This window comes from Elephas maximus, chromosome 12 (assembly GCF_024166365.1).
Source record: "Elephas maximus indicus isolate mEleMax1 chromosome 12, mEleMax1 primary haplotype, whole genome shotgun sequence".
NCBI lineage: Eukaryota > Metazoa > Chordata > Mammalia > Proboscidea > Elephantidae > Elephas > Elephas maximus.
In genome coordinates this window covers 41,346,360-41,362,074 of record NC_064830.1, presented here as the reverse complement: position 1 = coordinate 41,362,074, position 15,715 = coordinate 41,346,360, and the positions used below count along the sequence as shown (strand labels likewise).

At 34.3% G+C, this 15,715-nt stretch overlaps 1 protein-coding gene across 5 annotated transcripts in view; it reads left to right on the top strand.

Annotated features, from left to right (window-relative positions):
• Positions 1–15,715, top strand: part of ATAD2B (ATPase family AAA domain containing 2B) — a 160,834-nt gene that overhangs the window by 99,547 nt on the left and 45,572 nt on the right. For all 5 annotated transcript variants that reach the window (XM_049905124.1, XM_049905122.1, XM_049905123.1 and 2 more), the window contains exons 18-19: positions 1,575–1,761; positions 13,907–14,092. In XM_049905124.1, coding sequence (XP_049761081.1) covers positions 1,575–1,761; positions 13,907–14,092 — 373 coding nt within the window. The remainder of the gene's footprint in view (positions 1–1,574; positions 1,762–13,906; positions 14,093–15,715) is intronic.

Here is a 15,715-nt window from a genome sequence, read left to right as displayed (position 1 = left end):
CTATAATTTGTTTTGTGCTGTGAAATGAAGATCTGAATCCTCTTTACTTTTGTTTTAACATCACTTATTTTGTAATCCACCTGTTCTGTTTTTTAAATGTTTATTATTTTATATAAAATTCTCTCAGTTTCTATGCTGAGTTGCCTGTTATGTTCCACTGATCTGTTTCTTTTCTTTAGTGTATTCTACATTCTATTAATAATTGTTGTTCTGTAATATGTGTCAATATCAAGTAGGGCAAGTCTTAACATAGTGATTTAGAGTTTGGGCTTTACGATCATATGGACCTGAATTACAATTTGAATTCTGACATGTAGTTGTAAAGTCTTGAACATGGACCTAACCTCTTGGAGCCTATTTAGTAAAATGTTACTATGTGTTTTATAGAATTGTTAAGCAAATTAAATAAGAAATCTGTATGATATGCTTGTCACTAAAATATGTTGGAATACTATAAAATTGGAACTAGCAAGCTTTTTCTGAAATTTTCTTGATGTTTTTGCTTGATTTTTCTTTCAGATGAAGTTGAGAATAAATTTAAATCTTTCCCCCACCCAAAAAGTTTCTTTGGGATTTTTATTTGAATTGTTTTAAATGTACAAATTAAATGTATGTGTAAGAAGAATTGACATCTTTATATGTTTAATCTTAGTGTTTAGGGTCATGATATATTTCTGTATAACTTCGGTTTTTTCTTGCTAAGATTATTATTTGATACTGTTTGTTTTACCTTTTGAGTTATTTTTGAAGTTTTGAATAAGATTTCCTTCTTTATATATTCAATTTGTTATTGGTGGTGTTTAGGGTACCTTTACTGATTTTTTGAATTTTGTCCTGTGTCTTGATAGCTGGTAGATTTCGATGGTTATTAGTTGATTCTTTTGGATTTTCTAGTGGATAATCGTATCCTTTACATGTACCAGTTTTTCCCATTTCATTTCTATTAGTTCCATTTTTAATTTGCTTTATTTCAGGAAGGCCCTGTCAATGTAGTAGATAGGCTGGCTTCATTTATCATTTTAGTTGTGCTGTAGAATCTTGAGTACAAGTTGAGTTTGGTTTAATATATTTTTCTAAACTTGCCTTTTTTATTCTAGAGTTTTAGATGGCTTGTATTAGGGTAAGAATAGTTTAGCTTTTTTTTTTTTTTTTTTAACAAACAAAATTTGCTGTTGTTGAAGAAGTGCTATATTTTGAGTAATCTTAAGCTTCTTTATTGAAGAAGTAGGATTCTTAACATTTCAACTTGGATAATTGATGACTAAATGATACTTAGTATCTGAAGCATTTTCTGTGAGTTAATGTATGTTGTGTGGTAGGATGTATACCCAGGTATTTTTATTTTGTTTTAGAATGGATGTTTATACTTTTACACATTCGTTATTCATGTGGTCAGAGGTATCAACATTTTAAAACCATAATTAATGAAAAAATATTTCACCGTACTCAAAAAAATAAAGTTAAGAAAATTCTGTGAATTTGGAGTTATATACTTTTAATATAAATATTTTGGCTACTATTTCATATTCAGGAATGTATGGTTTTGAAATAATTATGTCTTACATGTATTGCAGGTCACCATACCACCAGCCAACCTCTTACAGGCCAAGATTATTGCTGTCTGGAGAACGAGGCTCAGGTCAAACTTCTCACCTTGCTCCAGCACTTTTGCACACTCTAGAAAAATTCTCTGTGCACAGACTAGATCTCCCAGCACTTTATTCAGTTAGTGCCAAAACACCTGAAGAATCATGTGCACAGGTAGGTTTGTACCATGTCAGAATATTCCATCTTATTGCTTTCAAAAAACCCATTGCCGTCGAGTCGATTGTGACTCATCGCAACGGTATAGGACAGAGTAGAACTGCCCCATAGGGTTTCCAAGGCTGTAATCTTTATGCAAGCAGACTGCTACATCTTTCTCCTATGGAGCGGCTGGTGGGTTTGAACTGCTGACCTTTCAGTTAGCAGCCGAGCACTTAACCACTGTCCCACCAGGGCTCCATCTCAGTTTAGATTCTGGTAAATATTAAGTGCAAGTGCATAGTGTTTATAGATAAGAATGTTTTGAATAATGGTATTGTGTATTTCTAGGAATTTGCCTATTTCCTCTAAATTATCTAATTTGTTGATATGCGTACAATTGCTCACCATACTCACGTAGGACTTTTTTATATCTGTAGGGTCGGTTGTAATGTCCCCACTTTCATTTCCAATTTTTAGATATTTGCATCTTCTCTCTCTTTTTCTTTGTCAGTCTAGCTAAAGGTTTGTTGATATTATTGATCTTTTAAAAAACCAACTTCCGATTTAGTTGTTTTCTATTCTCTATTTCATTTATCTGTGCTCTGTTCTTTGTTGTTCCCTTTTATCTGGTAGTTTTGGGCTTGTTTTCTCTTGTTCTAGTTCCTTGAGTTATAAAGTTAGAGTATTACTTTGAGATCTTCTTTTTTTTTTTTGAATCTAGGCATTTACAGCTGTTAATTTCCTTCTGAGTACTGCCTTTGCTCTGTCCCATAAGTTTTGGTGATGTCACAAGAATGATAATATGAACATTAACTTTTTGCTGGTTGTTTATTAGCATTTTAATATTAGGGCAAAGGATCCTTTCGATGTGTAATATATTTTAAAGTGAACCCACTGATTTTTTCATAATACTTGCATTAATGCTGCCATCCTTCCCAAAGTTGTAATACCTTGTTTCTTGTATTAAAGTTTCATTAAGCATTGTAGAAAGGTAGTTTCTTCTGCCTTTTTTCTGACCCTCTTTTCAAAATTGTGATTTCTGAGTCTTGTTAGAATTCTCTTGGAGTTTTGCTTAGAGTTCTCTGAGTATATATCCTAGCAACCAACCAGTCCAGTTGCCACAGAGTCAGTTCTGACTCATGGTAACCCCATGTTGTTGCAGAGCAGAACTGTGCTCCATAGGATTTTCAAGCCTGTGAACTTTTGGAAGCAGATTGCCAGGCTTTTCTTCAAGGCATGTCTGGTTGGGTTTAAACCTCTGACCTTTCGGTTGGTAGTTGAGTGCTTAACTGTTTGCGTCACCCAGGGACTCATCTCTAGCATCACTTCACTACTTATACCCCTGTTCAGTGGTTTCTTTTCAAAGCCCGTGGCCTGAATAAAATGCTGTCTGCCAGTATTTTGGTCCAAGTTTTATACATTTAACTCATCCTGGTTGTTAAGTGTTTTCCAGTAATGTTGACTTATATGTTTGCACATTTTTTCCCTTTTAGTGGCACAAAATCATTCTAGAGTGTATGCAAGTACAAAAAATTATTTAGTACTATTTAAAATAAATCCAGGTGATTTAGTGGGAAAATATAAATTTAAAAAATTGACCTGAGAGGAGATAGAATCTAAATAGACACTAGCTGTGGAAGAACAAATCAAACATGTCCCAAAAAAGCATTCAATTCAGACAGTTTCACAGGTGAAAGGATAAAATCATTTGATACCATTAAAACTGTTCCAAAGCATAGAAAAAGGAAAGCTGCAAAGTCAGCAAAAACAATGATGCCAGATTTTTCTAAGAAATCTGTTTCCCTTAGGCAATGATCATAAAGTATTATAAGTAGAATATAATATCACATCAAAAGAGTAATAATACCATTACTAAGACATGCATGATTAATTCAGCTAGGCATTGCAAGAGATAAATACTGATAAGGATGCGTTGAAAGTAGAAATATTTGCCTGGGCTATGATTGTTTATTTGGAAGACTCAATATCAACTAAAAAATTATTAGGGACAATAAGAGAATTTCATAAGGTGGCAATTTCAAGTTGAATGTTCAGAAATCAGTAATTCTCTTTTATAGAAACAATAGGAAGTTAGAAATCTACTGGCAGAAGTCTCATTTAAAATAGCAAATAAGTGTACCTTGGAATTAATTAATATACAGAATTTCAAAGAACTAAAAATTTAGTTTAGAAGGACCATTGAATAAATGAAAGAAAACCTTTTTTAATTACTGTACTACACTTCTTTAGCAAACCCTGGTGGTGTAGTGGTTAAGAGCTATGGCTCTTAACCAAAAGGTTGGCAGTTCAAATCCACCAGGCGCTCCTTGGAAACTCTATGGGGCAGTTCTCCTCTGTCCTATAGGGTAGCTATGAGTTGGAATCGACTTGATGGCAATGGGCTTTGAGTTTACACTTCTTCAGTTCAGAGGGCTAGCTCAAATCTAATTGCCGACATTCACATCTCAGTTACTTTGCTTATGACTGGCCAAGTTGTTTAATACCTTTGAGCCTTAATTTTTTCATCTGTGAAATGGAGATAGTGGTACTTACATAAGTTGCAATTATTGTGATTATTGAAATAAGGTCATCAAACAGTCTTGGCACACAGTTGGTGCTCAAGAAATGTTAGTTACAATCATGTTTGCTACTATTGCTACTGCTGCTACCATGGCTTTTAAATCAAATGGATGGTAAGACTTAAAATTTTAAAGCTGTGCGTTCTTCTCTAAATCTGTAAATTAAGTGCAATCTCAGTTATAATCACCCAGAGATTTAGGGGGGAATTAAAAAAAAAAGAATTCTGTATTTCCTCTAGAAAACAAATGTGAGAGAAATGAGATTTCTAAAAGAAAAGGTGTCATGAGGGAGCCTCGACAGATTTTTAAAGGTATTATAGAGCTACAGCGGTAAAGAATTTGTACCTGTGCAGGGGATAGACAGATGAAGTAACAGAACAGAGGAGAAAATTCACATTTAGGCCTGTGTAGAAATGAGGATTTAGTATATGATGGTGATGATGACATTTCATATCAGTAGGTGTAAGAGATGGATTGTTAAATAGTCTTGGACACCTGGGAAAAAAGAAGCTACATTTCTACTTTTTTCTACAGTCTAAAAAGATTCTAGATTTGTTAGTAAAGCTGTAAATGTACTGGGAGAACTCACAAGGTCAAAATATATATGATCCTGAGTATGGGAAAGCAATTTCTAAGTGATGCACAAAAGCCAGAAACCATAAGGAAAGCCACAAACAAATTTGACTATATAAAAATTTAAGAGTACATATGGCAAAAAAATTCTTTAAATAAAATTAATAGACATTACCTGAGAAAAAGTATGTGTAGCACACATGTCAAGGACAGGATTCCTGAATATATAAAAATATCTTAAAATCAGTAAGAAGAAACCTAATATGAAAATTAACAAAAGATAGGAGTATGCCAGTTTCAGGAGGAAAACATAGAAAGGAAAAGCAACCAATAAAATTTTGGAAAGATTCTTAACCTCACTTATAAGTTAAAAAAAAAAAAAGCAAATTAAGCAACAAAATACTATTAAAAAAAAAAAACTGTCAAGTTTGTATAAACATAAGAAGTTTATAATACCCAGTGTTAGAGATAGGGGCCACTCATACTTGTGGGAATGTACATTTATTTAGTGATTTTGAATTGTAGTTTGCAGTTTATTTTAAAAATTCAAGTACATACGCCATTTGACCCAAGATCTGTATTTAAGAATTGATCTTAAAGAAGTGTTAGCTACAAATATTAAATGCCAAATGTACAGGGATATTCATCGTAGCGTTATCTATAATTACCAATCAAAATAAAACATAAAAACAAACTGAATTTCCTGTAATTAGGGACTGATTAAAATAAATTATGGTGTATATACAAAGGAATACTGTAAAGCCATTAACAAGAATAAGGTAGATGTACATAGACTATGGGAAGATAAGGAGATATTGTTAGTGAAAAAAGCAAGTTGTAAATCAATCTGTCTTAGTATGATCCTCTTTGTGTAAAAAACACTTAATACACACATATATCCATGCTTATCCATAACTAGAAATTTTATTTGAGAGTACCCCAAAAACAGTTAATAATGGTTACTTTGCTTGAGGGGAAGGATTTAGAAGATTGAGGAATGTATAAACTTTGTTTTTCTAGTTTATACCCTGCTATGCTGTTTGATTTTTTTTTTTTCTTTTTACAAGTATATTTAACCATATCACACAAACTAAAGATAAAATCGTTTTGAAAGAAGGACATCTTCAGAGAGAGAGTGTATTCAGTCTGTAGTTGATCCTTATGGTTAATATGTGTATATATTCACAAACATATTAACGGATTGATGTTACTCAAATGAAGTAAGGAAACACGAAGCATTGTAGTGAACTGTATACTGATGTTACTGGGTCCCTGGGCTTTTCTCTGATCCTACTTGGCATCATTGGGCCATTGAATTCTAACTTCCTATTCTTTGGCCTCTTTCACATTTTTTGATGTTTACTACTTTTTTGTTATGGTGGTGGGGAGGGTGGAGAGAAGTTTCGCTTTGTACTATAAAACAACAAAAGCCACCATTTATCGTTTTGGTTGTATTTCACAGCTCTTAGTATACCAAGACATCCCATCTTTTCAGCTCACGCTCAAGAGCTTATGGGTTAGAAGCGCAGCTTATTCTTGAGTGACCGCAACCTGGACGTCCCATCTGCCTGGAAACTGAGAATTTTGGAATCATGATAGTTGAAGCCCAGACTTCCTCTGAACACTGGCCAGAGACTAGATGAATTGTCCTGGCTAATCCCTAATCATTTGTATCTTAAATGCATGTTTAAAATTATTTTAAATTTATGAACATAATGCTGTCTCTTCTAACAGATTCTCCAAAATGAGTTTGCTCTAATGAAACTGGGGAATTTTTTCCATAATTTGTAGAGGTTGGCAAGCCTGAGTATAATTAGGTGTAAAAGTCCTAGGAGGAGAGTGCCCAAGTCAGGTGCTAAGATCTTGGAAGAATTAAAAGCCCTTCTCTCTCCTTTGTTCTATATTCCCTCCTTTTCTACAAGTCAGAGTTGACTCCACTGCAGTAAATTTATTACCTTTTATTCTTACCTCTCTTGGAGCCAGCACTTTAGTCAGAGTTGTTTCTAACACATATGGAATATATAGATTCAGTATGTGGCAGACTATTCTTGTATGCTTCTGTTTTTTTCCTAGGATCTCAGATACTTAATACAAATTAAATTGAGTTATCTAGTGTAACTTGAACATGAAAGATAATCTTAAAGGGAACATGTCTCAATTTACTGTATTTGTACGTGTGGTAATGTGGAAAATGGGAAGAGGCCTACTTGATATTTCTTTCTTATAATGTGGGGATGATGTTTAATTGTGTCTGCCTTTTAAAACATACACGAACTTATGGCAACACTTCCTTTTCTCCCTCTGACTGCCTCAGCAATTGATTAATGATACTGGTCGAGGTGGGGTGAAAAATGATAGAGGATTTAGTGTCTGCTATAGGGTTTTTCTCACTATTTAAGACTTGAAGTGTATAAGAATCATCTGGGGGTGCTTATTAAAATTTTTGGTTCCCTGGCAATCATACCCAGAGATTCTGAGTCCTTGAATTTGAGATGAGCCTCAGGAATCTGCATTTTAAACATACATCTCAAATGTTACTCTTCTAGGTCTTCAGTAGATCATAGCTTGAGATACTTCAGTTGGCCACTGGATGTTGGTCAGACATGTATTGCAGAAATAAATGCCAAAATTGACAAACTGTGTGTGAGTGAGAGAGAGAGAGAGAGCAGGCATGTGTGCCAGTGAGCGAGGGGGTGAGAGGAAGTGTTTGTGTGACAGATAATTTTTTGGTCTTCCAAAAGCTCTGAAAGGAGAACGGAAAACCCTGATGTAGCCTGGGAGATTTATTAAGCTGCCAAGAAAGCAGATGCTAGTATCTGTAGTAAAAGACTTATCTGTATTTTCAGTTGTCTCTAACACTCTTAGAAAAACAAAAAGGGTTAAAAAAAATAGGACTGATGAGTGTTTAGTATTTTATCCTTTTTGTTAATAGAGAGGTATGATTGGATTAACAAATTTACGTATGGCCAGTCAAAAGCTTCAAATTTATTTTTTTTTATGGTGTTATAATTTCAGTATGTGTCTTAGTTATCTAGTACTGCTATAACAGAAATATCACAAGTTGATGGCTTTAACAAAGAGAAATTAATTTTCTCACAGTCTAGTAGGTTACAAGTCCAAATTCAGGGTGTCAACTCCAGAGGAAGGCCTTCTCTCTTTGTCGGCTCTGGAGGAAGGTCCTTTCCTCAGTCTTGCCCTGGTTGAGGAGCTTCTCAGGTGCAGGAAACCCTGGTCCAAAGGACTCGCTCTGCCCCTGGTGCTGTTTTCTTGGTGGTATGAGGTTCCCAACTCTTAGCTTGCTTCCCTTTCCTTTTATCTCTTGAGAGATAAAGGGTGGTACAGGGAAACTCCTCCAGGGAAACTCCCTTTATCTTGGATCAGAGAGGTGACCTGAGCAAGGGTGGTGGTACAATGCCACCCTAATCCTCTCAACATAAAATTATAGTCACAACTTGGAGGACAACCACACAATACTGGAAATCATGGCCTAACCAAATTGATACACACATTTTTTGGGAGGACATAATTCAATCCATAACAGTAAGGTGGTTTGTGTGTGTGTGTGTGTGAAAATTTTAGTATTTTTCTTTCTGCAGAGAGATTATAACAGAAAATTCTCGGGGGAAGTCCTCTTTGGTTAAGTATGAATTAACGAATTGATGTAGTTACTTATGTTTGAATGCTCTTGTGTTTGTATATGTGGCTTCAAGCTTTCGCCATAGCAGTCTGTATAATTTGGTTACTTTTGTGTGTGTGTACATGGATTTCACGTTTTTCTATAGAAGCAACTTTATTTTTTTTGAGTTGCAATCAAATTAAATAATCCTGGTATAGAGTGCATCATACTGAAACTCCTGAAGTCCTTAGTATTTGAATTTATCAGAAAAGGTCGAGTAATTTAATTTTTATAAAATGTTGATTTGTGTTGCTTGCTTTGGTTGTGCTATACTATATAGGCTGATTTTCTATGTATGTAAAGAAATGAGATACTTTATTTTTTGAATCCTCTTCAGAACAACTACAGTACCACCTTTTCACAGAGATGATCAGGAAATTTTAGTTGAATTGACTATAAATGGAGCAAAGTGGTGTAAATGAAATAAAAGTCATAGTAATTACAGATATATATTACTTTGTGATAGCATGGAATAAGGAATTTAAAAAGCTGATTGTAATAGTGCTTTTTAATTTATGTAGCAGTTGAGAATGTTTTAACTCTCAAGATTTTTCTTTTACTTAGATTTTGCAAGTTTTCCACATTCATAATACTGTAAAGTGACTAAGAGAAGTTCTGAAGTTTTTTTTTAAATTGTACTTTAGGTGAAAGTTTACAGTTGAAGTTAATTTCTCATACAAAAACTTATACAGCTATTGTTATGTGACATTAATTATAATCCCTACAATGTGACAGTAGACTCTCCCTAACCACCCAGGGTTTCTTGCGTCCATTCAACCAGTTCCTGTCTCTTCCTGCCTTCTCATCCTGCCTCCAGACAGGAGCCACCCATTTGGTCTCCTGTATCTGATTGAGCTAAGAAACACAGTCCTCATGAGTATTATTTTTTGTTTTACAGTCCAGTCTAATCTTTGTCTGAAGAGTAGGCTTCGGGGGTGGTTTTAGCTCTGGGTTAACACAGCGTCCAGGGGGGAAGTTTCTTCACTACCCTTTTGAGGCTAGTGAAAGGCATATTGGCTTGGAGCTTTCTGCTTCATTCACATTTGTGTTTAAAATTATTCCAGCTCTCAGTTTCTAAAGAAAATGGCTGAAGTTTCTTAATTAAAAATAATACTGAATTTTCATGTACCTAACAATTTGGCAACTAAAGTATTGACTTCAGTTTAGCTTTTGAGATGATTAGAACTCTTGTATAGTTGGTATCATTTGAGCTCTCTTGTATGGATACTTCTAATTTAAAAAAATTGATTTTTAACTTAAATATCTTTAATACCCAGAAAAGTAGTTTGTCTTTATATATATATATATATATACAATAAAGCAACTTAAAATTAATTATTTAAGGGACAGTGATGTCTAGGGCAAAAGGAGGCCAAAAGGCAATGGAGTACATTATTTAAATAAAAAATCAAAATGAACAGTTCACATACTTTGGTGTTTGTTCATTTTATTTGTGCAAGAGTGCTGGTCATGTCAGAGGTGTTTTGGAACGGTTGGTTCAGTAATTTGGCCTACTGTCTTTTTTCTCTATAACAGTTTTTCTGTTTTCTACTGCACCTTGCACATCCACCAATCCAAGACACCCTGTAGGTGAGTATTTTTCTAGTTATCAAATGGCATCACTTGTTCCCAGAACAGTTGCTGCTTCACTAAAACTAGACTTTATTTTTCTACTCTGAATTATCTGGTTGATTTCACAGACTGTATCTTACTCCACAATGTTAAAAGTCACTAGCAAACTGCTGAAGAGCTATTTTTATATTACAGAAAAATCATAATAAGGAGTAACTTTTTTCCTGATAATTATAAGAGCTTTTCCTGAAATGCTGTTTTCAGTCTATTTTAATTTTTACTCCTAGAAATTGGGGAATTAGGATGGGTTGGTTTATATGTTTAAAGAAAACACGGAAGTTTATTTTAGTATTCTGAGATAACATGGAGTAAGGAAAAAAAACAGCTTGCTTTAATAAAAACCAGACCCATCACTGTCAAGGTATTTCCGACTCATAGCTACCCTCTAGGACAGAGTAGAACTGCCTTGTAGGGTTTCCAAGGCCCTAAGTCTTTACCAAGGAGACTGCCAGACTGCCACATCTTTCTCCCACAGAGTGGCTGGTGGGATCGAACCACTGACATTTTGGTTAGCAGCTGAGTGCTTAAACCACTGCGTCATCAGTGCTTCTACTTACTTTACTAGTGCTTTAATTTTTTTAAAGAAATTAACAATGTTTTTCCCCTAAAGGTTTGGGAGAAAAATTTCAAAACTATTCCTTGAATATTGTTATCTCTAGTAGTTGGATTGATTCTCAATTTAGGTAGTTGTACATCCGTGGACCCTGGCGTCTAGAAAGCCTAGGCCTTTTTATTTTTCTATACGCGTCTTAGACTTTTTCTTTTCTTATATTTTTTTCCCCTCTAGGTTTTCAAATATAATTTTAAAGAGTCCAAGAAGAAGGACATTTACGTAAAGACTTTGGAGATAAAAAGGTTAATAAAATATCATGCTCAATTTTGTTAATTTAGTGAGGATTGAATGAAAAGTGGAAGAAAGAAATAGGAAAAAATACCCAGACCAACTCTTTTTTAGAGCTTGTAATGCTTACATCTGGTTCAACCTTGCAAATAAATATAAAACTCTTAACTCTGGCTTTGTAAAGTTTGTAATCAGTTAACCTGGTGTTACTGTGCCCATCTTCCTTGATATGTGTCAGCAGCTGGATGTTCTCAACACATACTCCTAGAAAACCTAACCCAGAAGAATGAAAGACAAAATTTCATTTTTTAAAGGCATGTTTTCTTATCTCTCTTTTTCTCTGGGCATGTGATAATTTGCATGGCTGAATTAGGTGTTAATTTTGTGAGGTTTCTCAGTAAGCTATAGCTCGTTAGTCTTTTTCATATAATCACCTTTCTCTCCTTGCTGACTCTTCCTAGTTTTACTAGAACACAGTGGGGATTTGGAAAGCAACAAAAGGTCAATGTCTTCCACATATCATGCTTGATGTGGGTGGCATGTGATTTTTTTTTTTTTTTTAAACAAATGCTTCACTTGCCTTTGTGCTCCTGTGTGGTTCTTTCCTTTTGCCAACATTTATACTTGTTTTTCTCCTATGAATCTTCTACAAAAGATTTGGGGGGGAAAATAGTGGGGTTTTCAAGGTCCAGGATAGGAGGGTGCATGTTTGCAGAAAGCGACAAAATTTGAAAGTCCTGAAGGAGTTGTCCTGTACAACCGTTCTGGATTGGTGGATATGCAAATATTAAAGTAAGAGAATGGACAAATATTACTTTGGATGTGAGTGATCATAGCATTAACGTTTCCAGTTTTGGGGGGAAAATTTTGTTTGAACATTTTTCATCTGGTTTGTGAATTGAACTGGCAGTATATTTTATTTCACACAGGAAGTTTAAAACTGTATAAAATGTGATATCATAAAAATTCATGCGAGCGGTAAGTTTACTTATTAAAGAAGAATGATCCTTTTGAGTCTTATGAAAGTTTCCAGTAATCCTTATCACTGTTAATTTTTTGGTTCATATTCCTATAATTTACATATTACGTGTTGTTGTTAGGTGTTGTAGAGTCGATTCCGACTCAGAGTGATCCATGTGACAGGGTAGAATTGCCTTATAGGGTTTTCTAGGCTGTAACCTTTACAGAAGAGCTCACCAGAGACCGCCAGATCTTCTTCCTGTGGAGCTGCTGGGTGGGTTAGAATCACCAACCGTTAGGTTAACAGCTGAGTACTGAACTGTTTTGCCATCAGGGTTCCTGTACATGTTACATAGGGTCTCTATGAGTTGGAATCAACTCCATGGCAACAGGTTTTTTAATTGTAATGTGTTAATTTAAAATAAGAGAAGTTAGAGAATTTTAGAAATAGAATTCTTAAATTAGTTTGAAGAAACAGTTTACCCTCATTCTTAAGCTTGTTAAAAGTATTGAAAAGATGTCATATTAACATTTGAGAATTTGTTGCTAAACTATTAAACTGTTGATTTATACTTAAATGGCAATAGTTCTGCTTTGCAGCATTACTGATAGCCAGCCTGGTCCTTATTGGCATATGTTGGCCTAGTAAGACCGAATCTGTGGTTACGACTCTTTAATACCTGAGGAAAAACTTCATTTTGTATTTTCTATTAATGGAGATGTCTCAGAGCTCTTTGTTAATTGCTCCTTAGAGCAATAAAGGTATTTCGTGACTGTTTTATGGAAGATTGAACTAACATAATGGGGAAACAACAAGTGGTTCAGTAGGTATTTCGTCACCGTTATTCTTATGCAAACAGCGAGTCCCTTCTATGTTTTTTTGAAAACCCACTCCACGGCCACCCACCCCCCCCCCCCCGCCACCCGTGGGGTATTTTTATAAGCTTTGCTATGCCAATTTTTTTTTACAGGTTGCTGTTAAAAAAAAAAAAACAGCGTAGCACGCTTATGAATATACCTTGCAGGGAGAGGGCACGGTTGGCAAACAAATGTAGAAGGTGTGTGTTACTTGCATAATAACACAGTAGTTTTAAGTTTTAGGATGGTATATTTAGGTTAAAATGTTTCATTCATACGTTGAATGATTTTACGCAGTGTGCACAAATATGTCCTCCTTTTCTTCTTTGTGTCAAGCTTACGAATATTACTTTTACATGGGTAAAATGTTGTTATTGCTGTTAGGTGCCGTCGAGTTGATTCCAACTCATAGCGACCCTATAGGACAGAGTAGAACTGCCCCATAGGGTTTCCAAGGAGCGGCTGGTAGATTTGAATTGCCAACCTTTTAGTTAGCATCTGAGCTCTTAACTACTCTGCCACCAGGGCTCTGGGTTAGCATTTTCATCTCTTTTTTTGCAAAATGTTTAGAGTGGTGTTTTGCTTTTTTTAAGTCTTTGTATTATAGATAAGTGGAGCAATTTAATACCTTTATACTGTTCATATATACTGATTAAAAAAAAAAAAAAACTCAGTACAGTTGAGTTGATTCCGACTCATAGCAACCCTATAGGACAGAGTAGAACTGCTCCATAGAGTTTCCGAGGAGTGCCTGGTGGATTCAAACCACCGAGCCTTTGGTTAGCAGCCGTAGCACTTAACCGCTAGGCCACCAGGGTTTCCATATATACTGAATGGGAGTAATAAAATGGCAAAAACAATATCTTTTGGGGGGGGGTGGACAAGATAGAAACTGTATGTAAGGGTTGTGCATCATATCTTAAAGAACTTAAATATTTTGGCTGAAGCTAATAACAGTAACAAGCTTGACATAGGTTGCTGGGTAGACTTTAGAGTAATAATCAGTTTTAGTGTTTTAATGCCAGTTTTTTCCTTAATTAGATTTTTCGTGAAGCTCGAAGGACAGTACCTAGTATTGTTTATATGCCTCACATTGGTGATTGGTGGGAAGCTGTCAGTGAAACTGTGAGAGCAACTTTTCTGACACTGCTACAGGACATACCATCATTTTCACCTATATTTTTATTGTCTACCTCTGAAACCATGTACAGTGAACTGCCTGAAGAGGTAAGAAATGATTAAATATTTATCTTTGTTTACTATGTTGTTTTAAAATATATGACCTTGTAAATTGGACACATTAAAAAAATTGGACACATTAATTACTATAAAATCAGTACGATCAGAGTTCATATCCGAGTTCTATGATTATTAGCTGTGTTACTTAAGACAAGTTACTTGACATTCCCAGTTTGTTTCTTTTTTGCTGGAATAGTTATGTCTTCCTCAGTGTTTTTGTGAAGATTAATTAAGATAATCCATTCTTAGCACAGAACCTGATGTATAGCAACTATGAAGAAAATCTTAGCTATATCATCATCAATACCATTATCTTCATCATCCTTATCATCCTTTAGATTATTTGGTGGTATTTGATCTTTCAGCTGTTTAGTTGGTAGCATCATGTAAGTTGAATATTATTACTAATAGCATATTCTTCAAATCTGAAATTCAAATCCAACTCATATTTAATTTATTAGAATCAAAGATAAATGGTAGTTTATTCAGAAAAATTAGTAGATCAAATCATGTGAATGAAATTGATTTTTAAAAAATTGTTTTAACATTCTGATCTTACTGGGTCTTGAAATAGTCTTCTTTAGAAATGCTTAGAAATATTTTAGCCAGGAGACACAATAGGAATGATGTTCATATAAAAAGGTTTGTATGTTTTAAATGCTATAATATAAATCTTGATTATTTAGAATTTTATGATTAAGGTATTTGTTTACTGAGTTCTGTTGTTAGGTGTTAGCCTTTGTTAGCTATCTTGCTAAAATGGATTTATACAATTTACTGCTCTTATAAGCAAAGTATATTAAAAGTATAGTAATTGATTTTTGATTATTCAGGATCTAATGGTATATGAAGACCATCAATCAATCATAAGTGGCAATAGAGTTTAGTAGAATGCAGTAGTAAGATTGAGAAAAACCAAGGTACTAACTTTTACTAGTCTTTGTTCTTAGATAAATATTTGAACCTCAGTTTCCCCATCTATAAAATGTAGATTATGACAGACAAGGTTTTTGGTGTGAGACAATATATGTGAATTTATTTTAGAAATCATAGAGCTATAAAATGTTTGTATTTTCAGTCTTATAAAATACAAATGCAGTTGAAGTAGATTTATAAGAATGGACTGAACCTGAACATAACTTAGGAGCTGCTTGTTGAATTAGAGCCTCACTGTCAAATAGTTTTATTACCATTTTATAAAAAGAAAGATGAGATAAAGAAAATTTGAGGTAATTAAGCATTCTAGTTGCAATTACATAATTACATGAATTTATCCTTCTTTATTGTTGGAAATGTCTGCAAATAAAATAGCCTTATGAGCCCATCTTCTTGACAGAGCGGTTTTTATTTTACCTACTTCTGTTGTCCATGTACATGTGTAATTTTACTGTTGGTTTATTTTTTAAAGCTAATGTTACATCTTACACGTTTTCAATGCTGCTGTATTGTCAGAATATTAAATGGATTCAAAGCCTATTGATTAGTGTATTCATTATTTGTTCACCAATACCCTTTCTTGATAGCTAAAATATTAGAAACTTATTAGCATTGAATCTTGAAATTTCAGCTTTTTTTCCCTTTGTCTTCTGTACTGTTTGTCCCTATTAACCA